We start from the raw sequence: 22,142 nt of genomic DNA, 5'->3' as shown, positions 1-22,142 counted from the left end.
CTTTTCAGTGGGATTGATCCGTGCAGTGAGCCATTCTCTTCCCCATGATCACAAGACTGAGGCTTTTGTTTCTCCTTTTTGAACAATTTCTTATACTAAGGAAAACAAAACAAAATGTCTATGGAGGATGTTTTGTAATTTGTTGCACCTCTAGAAGTATCTCAGAAAGTACATACTCTAGAGGTGGTTCATTTCTGAGAGCTCCTAGTAGCCACTGAGCTGGTTTTGTACTTTCCAACACTGTCTTTTTCCACCTAATGGCAGTCTGAAAGATCCAGTGTTTGGGAGCAGCTGTAGAAATACACATTTTAGAATACGTTGAGACTATATCTACCTGTAAAGAAAAATAACCTTTGTTTCTAACTTGTTTACTTAAATTTCAAGAAGTAGAAAATGTGCTACCTGAGTGTTTCTGTCCCTAGAAAATGAAAAAGCAGATTTATTAATTTTTTTAATTTTTATTTTTTTTTAATTCCCACAGTAAACATTATCTGATTCATCTCTTTGCCTTTCTTAAATAAACCAATGTTATACAGTAGAATTTGCATATGTTATGGTCTATATTTTCTTTACATATGGGGTTTTAAAGAATGGAATATATCAAATATATCAAATTTGACAAAAAATGACCTAATCATGAGAACTAACATTTAACCAGATATGTTTCTTTACCATAGCTGTAACATGTCAGGCTTGTTTGCACACAAGACTGTCTTGGCCTGTTTCAAGTACTCAAGCATCTCCCTTTTTTTCAGACTTTAGAGAGTTTTAGATAAACCTGCAAGAATGTGCTTTTGCAAATTAAATTTTTTTTAAAGAAACTGTTTGGTATTCTGGAGTAAATGTATTTATTTACCAGTATGTTCAACGACTAATTTTTGTATTCTCACATAATTTACCTGGTATGTGTCATAAAGGCCCCAGTGTTTGTGCATACAGAACACTGTGAAGAAATTTAATTTGTTTGAAACAACGTCTTTCCCTACCCAAGGCTGGAAACACCACAATAAATTACTTCCACTGGATATGGAGTTATTTAACATCAAGAGTTTCTAGGCCATTTAAAATGTATTTTTACAATTTCCTCTGTCAAGAGCAATATAGTTTGGGTAATCTTGCACTTGGGCAGGTGTTTGATCCCAACAGAGAGGAGGAGTGGTCTCTGAGCACTACCTAAGCCATCCCAGGAAGATCACTGAGAAAAAGGAGAGGTATCTATTTGCTCTTTAGGACTTTTTGCCCCCTCAAAAAACTGATGAAGCTCCAAAGCTGAGAAAAATCACTTGACCAGACCAACCCTTCCAGCTGTGTTTGGGATGCTCAGTCTGATTCATTTCCTTTGAAATACATGGTCAGTATAAAACCATTGATATATAGATGATTTTCTAACTTTTACCTGGTTTGTCTTCCCCCATGTTTGTGATACATGAGGTTAGAAACATAGAATTTTATTATTTTTTATTAGAATGTGCAAGTAAATGTTATTTAAATGGAAGATCATTACACTTGATTGTTCTGTGTTCTCAAAGGTAAGCATTGTTTTCTTATTCTTAGCTGGAAAATTAAAAATCCAAGATATGGACACTAATTGCTATTGCAAAGAGGTCATAAACTTCTGTGATTCTTATCGGCTTTTTCAAATACCATTTGATAACTAATGCTCTTTAGAGTATTTTTGGGACCAGCAGTGATCTTACTGTTTGCTTTTTTCCTGATCCCATGGAATGCCTGAAACAATCTGTAACCGTTCTCAAATATCCTGGGAGAACTAAGCCCATTTGTGTGTTTTAAAATCTAGTTTTATCATTTTAACAATACATGTGCTGTTTCTTTTAGCTTTAACAAAAAGTACAGCCATTTCGTTTGCCAGATGGGAAACATCACACATAAAGGAGCAGGTGCTTTTAAAGAGCCTGACTGTTTCCAATGGGCAGCCACCTGAGCTTCTGTGACTTCTTCTCAAATTCCCAGCTTTGCTGATGTTCTGACCTATGATTCTGATTGACTTACTTAATCAAAGTTGTCTGAGAATCCTGATTTTGGTCAGCTAAACTGTCCTTCAAATTATGAGTGCTCTCTAGTAGAAGTGAGCAGTTAATAGTTGTGAAAGCTGGAGGCACATATTTGATGGTCCTTTTCTAAAATGCTCCTCTAAATAGACATTTCTGTTTTTCCTCCTGAGGGAGGAAAGCTGAGGCAAAGGGTGAAAAGGAAATATTATTCAAATGGCGGAATCCCAGTTTGAAGGCTGCTGGTGAGCTGCTACATGAGGCAAGGCTGGCTGCATTCAGAGAACACTTACTGGTCCCTGGGGAGGAGCTGCCAAGGCCACTGACACCTCATGGATGAGCTCTTGAGGCTCTCTGACACCTTGCTGCAAAGAAACAGGAAGCCTTTAACTCTGTCACAGGTGTTAAAAGTAGCCCTAACAATTCCTAAGGTGTAAGGGATTAGAGCCCTGGCAAGGCTCATGTAAAAGGGGAGTTCAGTTCCTTTTTTTTTTCCCCATGTAAAAGAGGGGTTCAAGTCCTTCTTAGCGCTTTAAACAGTGGGAAATAGACCTGGCATTGAAAAGGGCATCCCCTTGGCTGAGGTTTTGCAAACCTGGGAGAAAATGTCTGGTACAACATAATTATTCTAGGAGCACAATAACACTGTGGTAAGAGGATTGGGCAACTCCCTCCTGGAGAACAATGGCCATCACGAGGAGCTCCTGATCAACTCAAATCCACTTTCCCATGGTGATGTCTGCCTGGTGGATTCCCAGATTGTGTGGATTATTGGTACATTTGGAACAATTGCACCTGGCACTGGTGGTGCTGGTGAGGGCAGTTGGTGGGCTAGACCCATAATTCAGGGATACAGATGCTCTGGGGGCTGGGCTGGTGGGGTTGGTGTGAAACAGGTCTGGTGACTCTGGATGTGGCAGAGATCCTTTCCACGGGGCGTTGCCATGGGCACTCCCCCCACACCCCATCCCAGCACTGAGGGCCAGATGGGAGCAGTTCTGTGCCCCAGGCCAGCACCCCACCCTGACTGGCACCCAGCATCTGGCTTGGAGCTGGTGCAGACCAGGGGAATCCAATTTATTTCATTAAAGCAGAGGTCCCAGAGGCCCATGGTGGGTGTAGATGCAGCGGGATGCCTGCCCTGTGATCCTGCCTTTCTGCCTCAGTGTCACAGTTCTGGTGACACCCAGGGAGCACTTGCCAGTCTGTGACAATCCACGGAAAGGGTGTCAGCCTCACACTGGGCTGTTGTTGCATCCACAGCTCCAACACAACTGCTACCATTTCCTTGGTAGTACTGGGGAATGATGTAAGGGCTTGGCTGAACACTGGGGTGAGGCTGACACTAGACCAGATTGGTCAACGCCCCAGCCAAACTGACCTTGAATGTTGACAAGGATGGGACATCCACACTTCCACTGGGCCACTTCCTCCACCACCTCCTCACCCTCGTGACTAGAGGCAGCTCCCTTAGCCTGCCCTTGTGTGCCAAGTCCTGGGCTGGGCTTATACCCCACACATCAATACCCCTCTCCAGGACTGTGGAGACCAAGGGGGGACAGAGGAATTCATAAGCATGCACTCAATCTCAAAAAAGAGAGGAAGAAAGAAATTTTGCTGTTAGTTTTTTGGTTTATTGGTTTGGTTTTTTAAGATTTATTTCCCAACATTGAAAAGAACCTCCTATGAAGCAGCTAGAAGGGACCTCCATGTGAAGGCCAGCACTTTTTCCTGGCCAAACTGCGATCTGCTGCTTTGCCAAAGAAACAACTGCCTTCATTCTTGGCTTGGTCTGCTAATGTTCTTTATGCAAAGCTGACTTGACTTATCTATCTGGGATTGTTTTGTCCTCAGACTGAAGCAACCCCACCTCCAATCCCCAGGAACCTCAGTGTCCCTCTCTTGGGGATAACTCCTGTCACCTCAGTGCAGTAGCCTGGTGAAAGCCAAGTCAATTCATGTCCTTTCCCTGTGGCTCAGAGCAGAGGAGCTCCAGGAAGGGTGGGAAAGGGATGAGAAGGAAGGGCTCATATAATGCAAGGCAATCAACAAATGATTGCTGATGCCGGGAGATGGAATGGGTGAACCAGTGGGACAGGCCCCATGTGGAGGCTGGGACTCCATAATATTCCCTAGCACGCTTGCAAAGTAGAAATTCCTAGGGCTCCATGGCTTCATTTTGATAACTTTACTCTGTTTAATAAAACTCAAACTGTTGATGTTATAGCCTAAATACTCCAGGATGCAAGGTGGCACCAGTAAAGCAAGATGTGGACATGGAACTGGAAAGTTTCTAAAAAACACCTCCTACTTGAGGAATCACGGGAGCACAGGTGCTGTGGCCAAAGTACCAAAGAAGGAGGACGATAGCATTTTCATCCTTGTTGCTTATTTTTCAGCCAGGCAGGTGCGGACTTTGAGCCGCCAGAACTCCTGGAGGCACGCGCTGGATGTCGTCCCTCGCATGTTGGCCATGGATCTCAGGGTGCAAGGGCTGATGCTCCTCCTTCTCCTCTTTCCCCTCCTCCTCCTCCTCCTGCACCGTCGGCTGCCATTTCTCATGGCCAGGGGAATTGACTCCCTCTCTGGCCGCTGCTGGATGTGTCTCTGTGCTGTCCCACACAAAGATGGATGTGCACCCAGCTCACTGCCCCGCTGGCTCCCTGGCACCCCGAAGTCCCCGCGCTGGCACAGAGCCAAGCTCTGCATGGCCATGACCAGGGAATTGAGGGAGGCGGCACTCATGACATAGGAGGGATTTTCATCCTCCTCTCCCTCCTCTTCCGTGGCCTCCTCCTGGCACATGCCTTCCTCTTCAGCCATCACTGCAAAGGACCCTGCTGCCGTCCCTTACAAAGGTGGGCTGCCATCCACCCCACTGCTCTGGCTTTTCTTCCTTCCAGACATTCATCAAGGGCCCCAGAGCTGGGTGGACAGAGGGGCAGCTGCAGAGGGCCCTGCTTCTATAGTGCCAGAGCACTCAGGGCACTGGTGACATCACAAACAGCCACTGTGACTGGGCCATGAGCGTGGCCCTGTACATGGGGTTATGGTGGGCCTGAAAAGTGCCTGGATGTAGGAGAAGCAGGAGCATGGGAGCTGAGGGACCCTTTTTCCTGGAGCCCATCCCACCTGCCATGCTGTTGTACAAGAAAGGCTGTTCCTTGGGCACGGGGACTGCCTGCCATCTCCCCTCAGGAGCCCTTGGCTCTAGCACCCTCCTCATCCCATACCTGGGGTTGCCTCAACATGACCCTGGCAATAACATTCCAAGAGCATGAAAAAACCTGCAGGTTTCCAGGAAGAAGGAAAAGCCTACCTGCTACCTTCAGTCTGAGGGTCCCCCTCATGCGGTTCTCTCCTTTACAGACAAACCTTAACACTGACTTTTTGGTTTTAATCTCTAGGGATATTTTCAGTGCTCTCACACATTGTGGTCCACTTCCTGCAATCATCTGGGAATTTCACCATGGCTAAGGCAAAGTTAAAGCACAACTCACAGAGCTCCAGTCTTGCTCACACAAGTAACACAACATGGATTAGGCTACTGTTCCAACAACATGGAATAACTGGGAAAGGGGCTGTAGGGCAGCACAGGAGCTTCATGGATTGTAGTGACATCAGTTTCTCAAGCGTAGAGAGCAATGACACAGAATGTGTGTGACTATGATCTGCTCTGCTGACCAGCTAACACTGAGCTAAGAGAAAGAAGGGATATTTTGTCCTTCAGCATCCCAGTAAACTCATGTGTATATAAGGATTTGATTAATTCTAACTGGTAGCATATGAATATTTTTGAAAAAGTCAGAAGAGACATTTGGTTAACTCTGGAATGACAAAGGACAAAATCAAAGACAGCTCCTTCAGAATTGAAAAGGAATGAGTCACAAATATCTGCTCCAAAACACAAGGCTTCAAAAATCAAGGACAAAGCACTGTTGGCAGCATCATGGTAACCCATGAGGAGTGCATGAAAGAGGTAACCCATGAGGAGTGCATTGGCTTCCAGTTCAGGCAGATAATGTGACTGGTACCACAAGAATGCAATAGGTACAAGGAGATGAACACAGAGAAGTCCTCACTGGGAGGAACAAAACCCAGGTGAATGACAGTTTATGACTTCTACCTTTACCATCCAGATAGCGTCCACTGTTGTCCCTATCAACCAAGTACTTTGGTGTTGCGCTTTCTCAGTGTGCCTGTCTCCTCTGAATCACTGGCTTTTTGCTTTTCCAGTGCTGCATTTTCATGTTCTGACTCCGCAGACAGGTCCTCTTGGCTTGTCTCTTCTACTTCACTGCAGCTCTCAGAGTGGAATCCAGCATTCTCTGCTATGACAGCAGGATCATCATCACAGCAACAGCAGCACTCCTCAGTGCTCTGGCTGGCAGGAAGGTCACTCTTCTCCTCCCTGACGAGAGTTACATCATCCTCTTTCTGCATTAAATCCTGACCACCCATTCCCGTGGTGAGATCACTTAGCAGGGTTTCAGCATAAGGATACTCCTCATCTTCCATGCCCTCCATTCTTTCTGCCAGCTCTTCTGGAGAAGGCTGGCTCAGGTCAGGGTAATCTACAAGGATTGTGTCCTGTTTGCGCTTGAAGCAATCGGAGTTGTCATAGACAGGATAGGTCTCTTCTGGATAACCTTAGGAATAAAGGGATATGCAGCTTGGAGTATTACCAGCATTTAAAAGTAGTCCTGACCTCAGTGGTGGATGTAAGTTGGCCAGGACAGTTGTTTTTTTTCTGCCAGTGCAAGTGTCAGCTCTTTAATGCCATGTACATATCACAGGGTTAAATCCATGGCAAGAATGTGCAAAGCATGTCATCTTGGGAGACAATGAAAAAAAAAAAAAAACTCACTTACTTTTAGGGAGCCAGGATATCAATCCTGACTTTCAGGAGTGAAAGCTGAGCTTTGCTGGAAGCTATGGGGGCTAACAGGTAAAAATGGTGTGTCTTAGATCTTTAAATGAGTCCTGCTTTTTTTTCTGCCTACAGACTGACTGATACATGGTTTGAACAGCATTACTGAGAAAGCTGAAAAAACAGATACATCAATGACTTTGTGCATTTCATTTTAGAAATTACATCATTAACTTGACTTTATGAACAGAGCTCAAGGCCACCGTTTATGCTTTATGTTTTGGATAATTTTTGAAAGCTTTTTAAAAAGCAAGAAATTAAGTCTGAATTTAAAATTATGATACAGAGCAGCTTAATTAAGATATCTTGAAAACACATTTATGTCGCAGGTAAACACCAAGGAATGGAAAGGACATTAAAATAAATAGTTTTAAAAAGACTTCCTGGAGTTGACTTTTACAACACTGGAGCTAACGAGGAGTGACTAATCAAAAGTATAAACTATAAATTATCTAAAAAATACTGATTCTGATTTCCAAGGGTTTTATGATTGCCATGAAATCCAGCCCAGCACAGAAAGGGGAAGATATAAACCCGAGCCCCAGCCACAGATGGAGCATACCTGAGTATTCATATGTCACTTTGGGCAGCAGATAGTGCAGTGTTTACACTAAAAGAAACGTTGGAGACCTCAGAGTCTATTTTTTCTGTTATGGTTGGGGAAAACAAAAAAAGCCAAGTAACCTCTTGCACAGTTTTGAACACTGGCTTCTGGAAAAGGAAGGCCAAAGTTAACGAAATCTTTGACAGGATCTGGAACTGTGAGTAATCTTTCTCCAATTTTCCATATAAGGATAATGGTAAGAAAGGCTCTCGCTTACCTTCCCAATCTGCCATGTAAGGAGCTTCCTCAGCTTCCTTCTCAGGAGAGATGTCATCTATGAACTTTCCTTCTTTCATAACTCTAGTAATTTCTCGGAGTTGTTGAAGTAACATTTTTTCCTGGTCTGTTGTAACATTTTGAGTCCTGCTAGAAAATATCAGGCACCAGAATTTAGTCTACTGTTATTATAATCTATGAAAAAAGTTTGAACCCAACTGTTTGCTCCATGCCAGCAGCACAGTCTGGAGAAATCTACTGAGGAGTGTGTGCTCTGCATTTCAGCTGGGTATAGTTTATCCCTTTATCCAAAAAGCCTGCATTTTAAAACAGGTGAAGGGAGGCAGGTAAAGCCAATGTGAGAGCAAGATGAAAGTGACACACAAGAAAGAGTTACACTACAAAAGACACTACAGGAATTTCTTGCCTTTAAAAGTGTGTTAGGTAACAAGAATTAGGATGCAGTGCCTTGTTTGACATATTATAAGGAAATTAAATTCTGAATCTGTGCTATGTATGTAGCTTGTGAGGCAGATCAAAATTCCTCACAGTCATTAGTTTCAAGACTCTAAAATCTCTCATTATGACTACTGAATTTGTAGTTGGACAGATCATTCTGTCATTTTAGACAGTGAACAATGCAGCCTGGTGGGGAGGTGGTGGGAAAAACAGGAAGGAAGATTTAAGAATGGAAAGAAGATGTTACATTTAACTGTAACTTGCCCTTTAGAATCAGAGGGAGAGGACTGAGATTTTTATCAGATTGAAAGCAAACTTTTGACTGGTTCTACACTGCTGGATCTAGTAATTATTACTGCTTAGGTAATACAACTGCTGCTGTAACAAAAATGCTTCCAACAGCTAAGATAATTTAATCATTACACGTTATCTTTTCTGAAAAAAAAAGGGCTTCTGAAAATCTTATGGACAAAAAGGTAGTATTTGGAGGGGGTGCTCTGCAGTCTGCTAACTCAGTAGGCCAGAAGGAGAAAGACACTGGCTGCCACCAGGGCTGAACACAGTTCTAACCAATGGTGCATGTTTCATCTTGAGTTTAAAATTATATCTTGAGGTTTAAGTCATTCTTGAGCAGTAACGCCAGTTCAAGCCACTCCCCTGGTGCTCTTCTGGTTCCAGTCAGGAGCTGTTGCCCCCAGTTACTTGAAAGGGTGGCCCTTGGCACACACAGGATGCTGAACTGTGGGTGGTATGTGAGGTCAGACAGATGATCTCTGGTGATCTCTGGTGTGGAGAGCAGACAGACAGATAATCCCCAAGAGTAGATTTACTGTGTAGGCTGCTCAGTGAATCGTACGGAAGAGATGGGGAGAGAGGAGCTGGAAGCAGGTTTTGGCTTTAGGTGGTTAATATCTATGCAAATCTCATTTTAATTACCAGAATTCTAATAAACTTGCAATGTCCCTCTTCAGGGAGGCACATCCCTCTTCAGTGTCCCTCAATGTTCCTCTTACCAGCTGCTGGGACTGGAGCAGCACTCCAAGAGGTACTTTGTGCCACTCTGCCTAAATGGGAATGAGGGTGACATGATGGCCACTCCACTAAGGGCAGCAAAGTCACACTGGCTTTAAAGTAAGATCAGCATCCTGCTGCTGGTTGGTGTGATGGTGGTGGAAGTGCTTATCCTGGGTTGGATTTTGTGCACAGCTGCAAGCACAGGTGTCTGTAACTGAACATAGCCCAGAAGCTGGTTTGATTAGCACCTACCTAGATTAAACTGCTTCACCGAGATCAGGCAAAACATCCCTTTTCTGCATTTCCACTAAGGAACACCTGGCCCCACAGTTTGAAAAGTTGATATCCCAACACTCATATATCTCCCAGGCTATCCCCCAAGCTGTGGTGGCAATCTGTTCCACAAACAGCTGAAGGTATGAGCCAGCATCTTCCCAAAAGCCTGGTTTATGCAGATGTGGAATCTGAGATGTGAATTAAGAAGCCCACAAAAAGGAATGGCTTCATCAGCCTTTGACCAAAGCTGTGACAGAATTGCTGAACTAATCCTCCTTTTACAGACAAAACTGTACCCAATTTGAATATGTATCACTTGGCTGAAGACAGAGAGGCCTATCTCTTTAGCACATTGGGCAGATAAGCTAGCTCAGATAACAGGATCAATCAATGCAGCTGCATCACTGTGGCATTTCATACAGGAAAAACCCTAATATGTGGGATACTCTCATTAGAAAACACTCCTGTCTTACTGTAACACAAGGGCTCTGTATTTCAGAACATTCCTCCAAATACCTTGCTTAAAAGGCAGATTTCCTTGCAGAGGGAGAGAAACTAAAGCCCACGTGCTATTTTGACTTTATTTAAGGCCTCTGGGAAGACTTACTGTAGGTTGCTGGCAGTGTGTAAGACATCTGGCTGCCTGCACATGGGAGATTTACCAGGATATAATGCACTTAGGAATACTAAGAGGATAACAGATGCAGAAGGTTTACAGTGCAAGAAAAGGTCATTCTTTTTGCTCTCTGTATTTGTAGTTCCAATACAAGTACTGTTTTTCATAATGGCAACACTTACACTTTATAGAGTCCCAAAGAGCTCACTAACAGGTGAAGTAAAGGTTCCTTATTCTTACTCTGAGATTAGAATATTTCCTGAAGAGACATCATGACTGCAGGGAAAATAATCTAAATAATCTAAAATGGCATCTCAGACCTGTTAACTGGTATTTTTTAGCTTTGTGATTTAAAGTAATCACTATCAAAATGCAGCTACATCCCAAAAAATGGCACCCCACAGAGCCTCTCACTCTTCCATACCACCTTTGCTCAGTTTAGGATTAAAAAAATGAAGTTTTTTCAGTTGACAGCCTGGTAAACGGGACTTTAAAAACAGGTAGGTGATCTGCATTATTTCTACCTCTTAACCAAACTACCAGAAATAGAAATTTTTGGCAGCATTACTGAGGACCTGGCCGGGCAGTTCTTTCTTCCTCTTGCTTTCTTCACCTTGCTTCTCATTCTTCCTACAACATGCTAAGCCTTATTAAAAGTACCTGTACTTGTACTTTTTGATACTTCTGCATTTCTGGAAGGTTGCTGCTCTACTTAATGGTGTAGCAATTCCAACTGGTATGCTGGTTTGGAAGGAGGTCTCCTCAGTTGGTTTGGAGGTTGGTCTTCAAACCTCATAAAAAAAAGCAAATCCCAAGTTTCTGGTTGCTACTTTCTCCAACAAAGGCTGGCTGTTACTTTGCCATACCTGTGGTAAAGGGCTCTAGTCTCATCTGGGGTCTTAGTTGAAACTTGATACCAGTTATTTCTGTCTCTGACTTTTCTGTTTTTAAGGGTTTCTGTTTAACTGCAGATCAATAAATAAAGCTCAAGTAATTTTTACTCTCTTACTCTTTCCTTTTTGTTTAAAACTATCAATATCCAGATTAAATAAGCCTAGCTCAGTACTCTAACTACACTTTCTAACCATAGGTTATTTTAATAGATTTATCCAGCATTAGTGAAATTAATGAGTAGATTAAGAAAGCTTCAAAGTGTTTGAAAACAGCTATTTGCTCCATCAGGAGGTGCCTTTCAACTCCTTTTCAAAGAGGCAACATACAAAATTCTTCATTAGATTCAGATTCTCATTCCCCCTGAGACTTTTAGACCCATCTCTATAAATAGTCTGGTTAAACAAAGAAGGGAAGTTCTACTAAATAGAGGCTTTGGGCCAATAACACAGGAGTAGAACAAATACTGGATCAGACCCTAAACCGATTTTCTCAGTAAAAAAAATATTCCATCCTGAGAATCAGCACAATATCTGGGCAGCTCATAAGCCTACTTCTGTCAGCTTAGAGGTGCATGTAGAGCATTGTGTCAGCTCTCCAGAAAAGAGATGAGTAGCAGTCAAAGCAGGATCCTTCTGTTCCACCAACAAAACCAGGGCAGTTTAGAGGGTCTCCCACTGGGACCTGGCTGAACATGGGCAAGTTGGGCACCTTGTTTGCCCGAGACAGTGCAGGGGCACTTTTGCACAAAGTGGGCAAAACTGCACTCAAAGAGAAGTGGTTCCAGGCAGAAATGAACAAAATGTGCGTGTTGAGCACAGAATTCCTACAGGATTGGTTAAAACAGGCCTTGGCTGATCCAGACAAAGTTAACATGATTTACAACCAGAACAGCTCTCACTTTTTGCCTTTGTACTTATGGTATTTCAGTTTTCCCAGTGCAGTTATGCAGTGTCCTATTGACCTGTTCTTTTTACTCCTTATGAAAAACAGAAACTTGTTTCCAGTGTTTCTTCGTAACATAGATTGATGATATCAGATTTGTAGGAAACATTAATAAACATAATAAAATTTGGAATGCTGATTTTACAACCCTTTGTCTTTTATATTTAGAAGCAAATACACGAATTTAGAGTGGAACTAAGTTATGTAATCAGATTATGATACAATTCTGCCTTAAAGAAAAATGTTATGGTTATTCTAACAGGAATTTACATAGATTATAACAGCATTTCAATTTAGGAAAATAATCCACAGAACTGGAAAAGAAAAATTCAGGATATAATTTTGGTCACATAAAACAGGCTATTTTATGTACTTTAAAAATGTAGATGGTTTATCTTCTGTTTACATATACCTGTCATTTTCTTCCAAATAACACACTGTACAAAGTGGGGAGACAGGGATAATTGCTTTCCTGGTTAAGGAAAATGAAGTTGGAAAAAATAATTTATGTTATATATAGCTACTGAAAAGAGAAAAACTGCAGAACAAGAATCGGAATGTGTAAAATCAAACTTCTATAATTTGAAGTAGCAATAAAAATGTTATTTTAATATAGATCATGCAAGAAAGTTTAATTTCCAATCTGGACTAGAACCTCTCCTAAAAATACTCTAATTTGAAACACACCTGTCATTCATAGGTCCTACTCTGTTGATCAATTTTTCCATTGCTTCTTCTGTCTCTCTCAGTCTTTCCTGGAGTTGAGTGAGCTCATAGTCAGCTGTAAAACAAAACAAAAATTCCCCAAATCTGTCAGTAGGAGCCTGGGAAATGTATCCCTGTCCCATTATCACTGGTAGCAAATGCTGTACCAAACCAAACTGGCAGTGAACAAACTAAAAGTTTCAGCTTACAGAGTTCTACCTACTTTTCCTGGCCTAAGGTGGTGAAGAATATTACAAATATTACACACAGCTAAGCATCACTAAGGCCACAATGGAACTTCAACACAGCAGGAATGGAGAAATCCATCAACAAACATCCTGTTTTTAGAAAGATCCCTATTCTGCACAGATTGTCATTACTTCGTGCAACACTGATGTAATTATTTTGCATGTCTGAGGCTTTAAAAAAAGAGGAAGGGCAGTTGGCAAAGAGAAAGGAAGTTACTTGCTCCAAGTCACTATGTAAGTGGTGACTCAGTCTTCAGGTTCCTAATCCAGTGACCTGACCCCAGCTCTGCTACAGCTTGCCATGAATGCTTTAGGAATATAAATGAAGAGCTCTAGAAAAAGGCACTGTTAGTGCTTTGGGATACACTGATGGCAAATTTAACTTACTGTAAAGTTACTTTCTCTCACCAAGCATCAGAGAAAAAAAAATACAATTACCATTGCTAATATATTGCCCAAAAATGCCAGGCACAATGCAGTACAAGTTGCACTGGAGGCACAATCTACAGCACTGAGTACATTAGGTATTCCTAATATGTGCATAAATGTCAAGAAAATTACAGCTGTGTTAAGAGAATTACCTTCCTGTTACCACTCTCTATTAAGCCCTGAGGACTTTTCTTTCCTATTACAGTTTAGGCAGCTAAACACAACACATTTAAATACTGTAATGGTAACTACTCTTCCAATCCTCAATAGTAAGCTTATTAATTTATCTAATAAGTGCCTACAAATACTTGAATCTATCTCACTAATGTTTAGGTAAAATCAAATTAACATTTCAGAATGCTATTTGCTCTCCTTACTGCATGCATGAGAACACGGCATTGCAAAAAAAGGGACAAATTAGGGAAGTACCTGATAATGGCTAAGAATTCACCAATTCAAAAAAATTAAACTAGCTTTCATGGTATCTTTCTGTGCTCTTACTAGACTATTAGGGATTATACAATAATTATAGCTGGACATCCTATTATCCATTTTTAATCATTAGTGACACAGCTTTTCAGCAAATCCATGCAGTTAATTCAGCAAACCTCATGAAAAGCCATTCATTCCAGAGGGGCTTGGGATCAGGCTGCTATCACAGCCTCATGGGCTGAATGAGATTAGAAAGTGACAGTGCAGTAATTCTTTATAACTCTTGCTCATTCCAACACAGAAGATTCTGGCTTAGTTTTTGGTTTGGATTTTTTGGGGGGCGGGGCTGGAGGGAACATCAGCTTTACAGTGCACCCAGAACTTGAAGAACTCTGTTGGAGGATTACAGAGTCGACAGCTGCACAGATACAACTCAGAGCCATACTCACTGATTTTCCTCTTCATGTTCCCGGGTGTAGCAGTGGGGCATTTCCGCTCTGCAGGAGTAGTTCTTCCCTTGGAAGCCAGCTGATGGGGACAAGAACATGGCCCTTCTATTACAACAATATGGATAGATAAGCCCCAGAAGCAATGGAGAAAAATACAGAAAGCTGTATTTTGGCATATGAAATATGCCAGAAGATAGCCATGGAAAAGCACACCCAGCAGCAAAACCATGAAAGGTGCCTGGAAGATTTTGCCAGCTGAAAACTCCCATCAGACTCTTGGAACAAATAACAACATGTGACATACACAGTACATATACTGTGTAGCCACATAAACAAGGAAAAGAACACTACATGTATATTCCAAATTAATCTAACATTACTCTAAACATGCACATCTTCCAGGGGAAAAAATCCTTAAAAAAATTTAAGAGGCCAGAGGCCAATGGATGATCAGAGAAATCCTTCCCTGCATTCTTAGCTACAGTCTTTGCTACAGCAAAACCCACAGGATACTCCAATGTTTTGACCACCAGGCAAAGGTCCAGCATAAGAATTTTTTTAAGCACAGCTGAAATGGAACAAGGTACTGACATGAGTATAAATATTTTTTTCTAAGTTTTTTAAGTAATTTCCCTGACTTTGCAATTTATGCTGTTCTTACCTTAAATAAAATGTACAGAATATATAAGAAGATGCCAAATCCATATATAGGGATAATCTGTCCCACAAGACCTCTTCCACTTCCACCAGTGCTTCCACTACCACCTCCACCTGCCTTGGCTTTGGCAACTGCTTCAGTAAGGTGAGACCTTGGGAAATGAGGGACAGCTCGGCCGTCGGGAGTGGCATGGGAATGCATCCTCGGTGGAAAGCGACTGAGCTTCCCTGCAGAAAAACACACAGTGGTCATTTCCCTTCTGTTATTTTCCACCCTTTTACCTGTAGCATAAACCTGCAGCAGGTGCAAGTGACCTGTTTTTTCTGCTTGAAAATTCACCACCACTGATGAATAAGTAACTTGCTGGACTAAGTCTGTAAACTCAGTCCTCAGTCTCTTGTGATGTGCAGTGCTAGGAGTTAGGTTTTACTTAAAGCCATTTACTCCTAGCATTTTACTCCTACACAATTAGGAGTGGAATCACACAATTAAAATCTCTTGATTTTAAGCAGAGAAAGAGCTGGCAGGGCAATTAACAAAACATGGATTCAATAGGTATGTTCTTGTCCAAATACCCAAGAGATCAGCATCTCCAGTGGGATGAAATGCCAGATTCCTACTCATTTCTCTCCTCAAGATCCCCCAGCAACATACCAATTTTCCTGTGAGCCTGTTCTTTCAATATTGCCCAAAGGCATTTAATGTATAAATGTATTAATGTCCAAACCATTATCCACCTAACACCCTGACACATGACTGCAGTGTTTGCCCAGCACAGATTTTTGGTTATTGCCATAAGAAATAGTATTTTATCTGATTTTACCAAGTGAGTAATGAAAGATGAAGAAAACTGGTGTTACCTCAAGCTGTTCTCCTTAAAAAGGTCTAAGGCAAAGCAAGTGTGAGAAAGGAGATTGAATATAGCCCAGGACATATTATCTTTGGCATTTTAGAGGGCAAAAATTTTAGAGGTTTCTAACCTTTCTAGGCGGAGCTAATTTAACACAAGAAAGGAGAGCAAGCATGAATTGAAGTACTGATGCCAGAGTAAGACTGCAGAGAGCCTGAAATGGTGCTGCAAATGATTTTACACCAGTGAAGGGAGCACAAACCCCAATAAATTCAAGTTCATGCATTATTCTATTTTCTTGCTGCCATCAATTCAACAATATTGCCGTGAAATTCACTATTTTACTCCTCTATGCAGTTGACATCTTGCTTTCCATCTCCATATCCAGCTTGGATGTGCATCTGCACTCCCCTCCACCGAGTTACTCAGCTACTCTGCCATGGAATCTGGTGGTGGGAGGAATCTGAATGGAAGCACCAGTGCTGGGGATTGCCAGGCTGGGCTGCAGCTCACCCCCTGATCCCAGCTGGAAAACTGCTCCTCCCTGGCAGACATGGCCTGGATGCTGCTGCCTGGTGCTGGGACAGGCTGCCTGTGCTTGCAGAAAGAAAATGAAAAGCAGGTTTGAAGCAGCGCTGCAAACAACTGACTTTACTTCTGTGAGTATTTGCAGCTGCAAATACTTTTATGAGACACAAGAGAAAAATTTAATTAACATTTGGTCTTGCTAGGAAACACCATCACAGGCAGCTAAATTCCTGAGCACAGAAAATTGCAGTAAACACTTACTAGGAAGTGATATCAATAATTCATGAAGTTCCACTATTAAAAACACATTTTTCTTGTAGATGATAGCACGCATTCCATGAGTTCTTTAGTGTAACTGCCAGGGTACACTACCACTGACCAAACCCACTCTCAGATTAGCCTGATTTCGAGGAAGCTGTTATCATGCACTTAAATTTTAGTGAATTATTCAAAGTCTGTGATGGAAAGCATAGCATCTTATTTACAAGAAAGTCCCCCTGCTCCAGCAGCAATGCCCTGTAGCAGTAGGTCACTGTGGAAACGAGTGTGATGTCGTGCAGATGAAGCAGCAGGGTAGGTAAACAGTTATAAAATGTCTTGTACTTATGCAAATATTATTTATTTTTTAAAAAAGAGAGAGATATTAAGAAAGCAGAAAATAACTGACAAAGGTGAAACTGTATGCGAAGTGAATAGTTTTCTAAATTATTCACAAGGCCTCATTTGTGCTTTAAAAGATTCAATTCAATTAAATACAATCAGGCCAAGAGGACAGACACTAGATATTTCATTATCTAGATAATTTTAAGGGGGAATTTCATGGCTCCTATTTCTAAATCTACCCTGTTGATTTTAAACTTCTATAATTATTTCCTTAATAAACAATACTATCTTCCATAGATTTTTTTTTTTATTGTGAAGGACCTATGCAAATTACACAGGAAATTGAGGGCACAGGCAACTTGAAAACAACATATCCACAAAGCTCATAAAGGCATAGTATATAAATGGAAAATGTAATGATTTAGGGGCACTGTGACTTGAACAAGATTCCACACTTCCAGGGTGAAACAAGCCACTTTTAAATGGAGGCAATAACATACTGTCCATGGAGAAAATCAAGTGACACTTGAGAAGCACAGAAGGGCACGTGTTGGGTCCTTGTTTGCTGCCCTACCCAGCTGCCAGTGGGGACATTTTCCTGTTGTGGGAGTGCTGTGGGAAGAGCACTAACTCCCTGTAGCTTTGGAGGGAGTGCTGCCCTGCTTTTGAAATATTTCTCAACTCCCCCGTGACAGCTCGAGGGCTGCCATCATGCAGACTGATTGCTGTGTAACTCCCACCAACCACACCCTACCCGGCTTTGCAATCTTTTTACCTAGGTTTTATCCTGGACATTTAATAATTATGTCAGTCTTAATGCTTCAAATCAATTTTGCAAACCAGCTACAGGGCAAGCAGATCATGTTTTGCTTAACCCAGTCCCTTCAATAGCCTGAAGTCCAAAAATGAAATTATGCCCCAGCAAACATTTGTGTTGCTTAAAAGGCTGTTTTCTGAATGTAGATGAAGTCCTTAATGGCATTTTCAAATGAGAATTACTGTGGGGGTTTTAATCTTGTAACAATATTAACACTCAACTGAAAAGAAGCAAATCTTAAAAACTGTGTTTACAACAGAATTAATACAATAACCAAGCAGATTATGATAGACCATTTAAGCACCTTTTTTTCCATGAAAGCTGTTACATGTTCTACTTAATGGGTTTTAGAAATTGCTACTGAGCCCAACTCAACTATTTTTATAAAGTTATTTAGACTTATGTTACTGTACTATCCAGCAGCTCTTAGTCTAGAGAATATGTCTCTCTGGCACATCATTCTCCTCAGGACAACAGCAGGCAACTGATGTGCACGTTGCACACATTCAAGTTGAGCAAGAGGGTTAGCTGAACTATCATATATTTTTTTGTAAAGCTGATGCCACTTGATTGTTTGTAAGAAAGCAAAGTCTGCTGCTGTCATGGAGCTGTAAGATTTATCTGAAACTACCTTAACTAACTTAGAGAGTAGCTTTACAAAATGCATGGCATATATTTTGAACATTAGACTTAAAATGTACTTTTAAAACTGCTAGTTTTAATTCTAATGCCTGTCTATGTAGTCAACTAGGAATGTGATACAAACACAAGTTCTTTAACTAAGCTTTGTCATATACAAGAAATTATTACTGTGAAAAAGAACAACATTCCTGTCTGGAAGATAAAATTAACTTCTATAGTTCAATGCTCACCATTTTCCTAAAAAAAGACCTCTGAAAATGACTTTATTAGAGAAAGTTCCATTCCCATGCCTAAAGCCTGTTTTGATAAAAAGCCTTCTGGTAACATTGAGTTCTAACAGTACTAAACTTTAGGCATGTTTTACTCAGAGACATTTTGCCCCCAAGACTACCATAAGCACTTTATTAACTTCAAGAATGACATGATTACCTCAAGCCCCTGAAACTCTTGCCAGGTAACTGCAGTTACCAGTGCACTGAAGAGGACAACTAATGACAGAAATATGAATTGAGCGATTCAATCAAGATTTATTCTCCAATAAAAAAATAACTTCAGGTGAAATACAGTTTGGTCTGCAGAGCAGGTGTAATGAAATCCTTGCTATCAAATTGAAAACACGGACTATAAACTCTCACCTGAAGCTGACCAGCTGAGGTGAGTTATTACATCCTCAGCCAAAGACAGGTGCTGGGGTGCAACAGGGGAAGCAATGCTGAGGGCCTGTGATCTCTGCAGGAATGATGGGAAGTACTTACAATATTGAGGATTTAAAGAGTATTTATGGTACCTACTTTAAGCATTTAACTTTTGCTGTGATTAAGCCACCCTACCATAGCACTGCTCAGAGCCAGCTGTGCTAGGATAGGTATGAACATTATTCATTTGACAGATGGCACTGAAAATAATTGGAGGACAAGTTTGTTGCTGGGTTCTTTTAAAGCTAGTTTTTCTGTCAGATCAACCTGCAGCCATGGGAAGGAGCACAACATTAACTGACAACTGCTTTTGACTACACTGCTGTGGGAAAATGGTCAAATTCCATCATCAGGTACCACTGTGGGATCAGCTGGGAGCTGTGCAGGGGCAGAAGTTAATGGGGGGGCAGATACCAACCTCCCAGAGCACCTGCTCCCATCCCTGCTTCAGGCAGGTGACTCCACTGGCCATTAAAAAAAAAAAAAAAAACATAAAAGACCTTTATGGGTTTTCAGTGTGAGGAGATGCTGCAATGGAACTGTACACCTGCAGATCTACAGCGCTGACCCACCTATTTTCAAGTTCTTAAAGACCAGAAATACACATGGTAACCGTCAAAGGGCTGTCCTGACATGGAAATCCTGTCTCTGGCTTAATGTAACATTGTTTTAGCAGTAACTTCAGCCTGAAGGTCCTCAGAAAACCCTGAAATGAAACACTAAATGGAATCTATGTTGCTGAAGAGCGCAGACACGGAAGGAAGGATGGACAAGACACTGTCACTGAACAAGTCCCTGTGGGACAGCATCCTGAAGAACTTGTAAGCTCCCTGCCAAGACTAGGGGTTATGATACCAGCTACTCTTGTGAAGTGCCTTGGGCAAAAATAACCTCTAGAGTTAAAGGCAACGGGCATAAAAAGGATGGGAGATGCTTGTACGAACCCATTCCTCGAGAACTTAGGGAGAGGACATGCAGAGTGGGAGGGCAGGCACAAAGCACACAGCTGGGGGGCTGCATGGACGTGAACCTAAAATCAGCCCCCACGTGGCCACAGCATCAGGAGAATCCGGTGCACGGAAACAAGCGTTTAAAGCGCTGGCATAGGAAACTGAACAATGAAGACGATTCAAATGAATTTTTATTTCGTATGCAACAACAAAAAAGCATTCCATACACAAAATAATAAAATAATGAAGGGATGCATTGCAATAAAAAAACAAACCAAACAAACAAACTAACAAACAACAAGAAAAAAACACCCACCAAAAACAAAGAAACAAACAAAACCAAAAAAAAAAAAAAAACAAACAAAAAAAAAAAAAAAAAAAAAAAAAAAAACAAAAAAACAAAAAAAACCAAAAAAAACCCCAAAAAACCAAAAACAACAAAACAAAACAAAAACAGCAACGAAAAAAAGTGGAATGAACATGACATTTTTCACGCAGCTTTAATACCCCGCACATAAATAAAATGATATGTTGAGGTTTTTAAGCTATTTAAGGAGAGGAGAGTAGATGACAGCGGTAACCATGAATGGATCCTCCGGCACTCCGCAGGTCGCTAAGGGATGAGCAGGGGGCAGACACGCACCGAGGGGGAACTAGGCTACGCTTCCATTGCGGGCCGCGGAGCTCCCGGCCCCTCAGGGAGCCCCCACAGCCCGCCCCGGGCTCACCCCCGGCGGCACCGCGCCGGGCGGGACAGGGGAGGAGCGGCTCTTACCCTCGGGCGGCGCGGCTCCGGGCTCCTGCCTGCCGCCGGCCCGGGGCAGGAAGGTGCGCGGCAGGAGCAGGGAGACGCAGAGCACCAGGCAGGACACGGCGGCCACCCGGCAGCACGTCCAGGCCGCCATGGCGCCGGGCCGCGCAGCCGCGCGCAGGCGCGGGGAGCCCGAGGGCAGCGCTGAGGGGAGCGCGGGAACGCGCCTCGGGAACGCGCCTCGGGGAACGGGCCTCGGGAAACGGGCCTCGGGAACGCGCCTCGGGGAACGCGCCTCGGGAACGCGCCCCGGGAACGCGCCTCGGGAACGCGCCCCGGGGAACGGGCCTCGGGAACGCGCCTCGGGGAACGGGCCGCGGGAACGCGCCCCGGGGAACGGGCCTCGGGAATGTGCTGGGATCGCCTCGGGAACGCGCCTCGGGAACGGGCCTCGGGGAACGGGCCTCGGGGAACGGGCCTCGGGAACGCGCCTCGGGAACGCGCCCCGGGGAACGGGCCTCGGGAACGCGCCTCGGGGAACGGGCCGGGAATGTGCTGGGATGGCTGTGGATCCCGCTGGAACGAGGCTGCGGCTTCGCGCAACAGCCCTGAGGCTCTGGAGGCCCTGAGGACAGGACATGGGTCTCCCTTCTCCTCCTTCCACCGCCTCAAGGGAGGCTGCAGGAAAGATGGAGAGGGGCTCTTCACGGGCACCGACAGCACCCGGAGGAGTGGCTTCAAGCTGGCTTAGATGTCTTTAGGGTTATACCTGAAAGACGTATTCTAATGTCTTTACAAATATGCCCACGGGTGAAGGAAGGTCTGGTTGCTGCTGTCTGGAATGGGTCCTAGTGTCTCTAGCGACTTTGGGCAGCGGGTTTGCTGCAGAGCGCAGACAGCTGACACAGAGAAAGGAATGAACTTTGGGGGGAAGCAGTCGGGGTAATATTCATGCGGTGGGCTGTTCGGGAAGGCTTTGCCTTCCTCCTGCCTCAGCCAGTGGGGAAAGGAAGAGGGCAACATGCGGCCGGGAATCAGGATTGAAGGAGGCTGCTCCCTCCAAGATGGAGAGGAGGAAAACCCAGGGTGTGCCTGGTGGAGTCTCTTCTTTTATTCAAATAAAGTTGAAGGACTCCTCTGTCTCCTTTTTGGACATAAACCTGTAGTGTTTGTGGATTTTCCCGGACTCGAATGACCTCAGGTAACCCCACCAGGGAATTAAATGACCTCAAGTAACCCCACGAGGTTATTCAGGCCGTTCTGTGATTTTTCCTTACCCCCCAAACCCATTCCCCAGGCTCTGGTCCCTTCTTGCTTGTGGCACTTTGAACTTTCTGGTGGAGAAGAATAAAAAAAATCTCTGTGCCCTGTTTTGTGCAGGGTCTCAGCTGGAGGCAGTGATGGCAAGGACAGGGCATGGGGTGC

The 22,142-nt window shown here is 43.1% G+C and overlaps 1 protein-coding gene across 2 annotated transcripts; it reads right to left on the bottom strand.

Moving 5' to 3' along the window:
• Positions 1-3,621: 3,621 nt before the first annotated feature.
• On the bottom strand, positions 3,622-20,871 carry RIC3 (RIC3 acetylcholine receptor chaperone). Of its 2 annotated transcripts, none has more exons than XM_066320791.1 (6): positions 20,742-20,871; positions 14,885-15,108; positions 14,224-14,302; positions 12,648-12,741; positions 7,761-7,909; positions 3,622-6,658 (listed from the first exon to the last, which is right to left on the bottom strand). In XM_066320791.1, exons 1-6 carry the CDS (start codon positions 20,869-20,871, stop codon positions 6,171-6,173), a joined length of 1,164 nt encoding a protein of 387 aa, XP_066176888.1. In that variant the 3' UTR covers positions 3,622-6,170. The 2 variants fall into 2 exon arrangements, with proteins under 2 accessions (XP_066176888.1, XP_066176889.1); XM_066320792.1 differs by having other exon boundaries at positions 7,761-7,906.
• Positions 20,872-22,142: the final 1,271 nt, after the last annotated feature.

Source organism: Sylvia atricapilla, chromosome 6, assembly GCF_009819655.1.
Source record: "Sylvia atricapilla isolate bSylAtr1 chromosome 6, bSylAtr1.pri, whole genome shotgun sequence".
NCBI lineage: Eukaryota > Metazoa > Chordata > Aves > Passeriformes > Sylviidae > Sylvia > Sylvia atricapilla.
The sequence above is the reverse complement of the archived record's forward strand: the minus strand, read 5'-3'. Positions and strand labels throughout refer to the sequence as shown.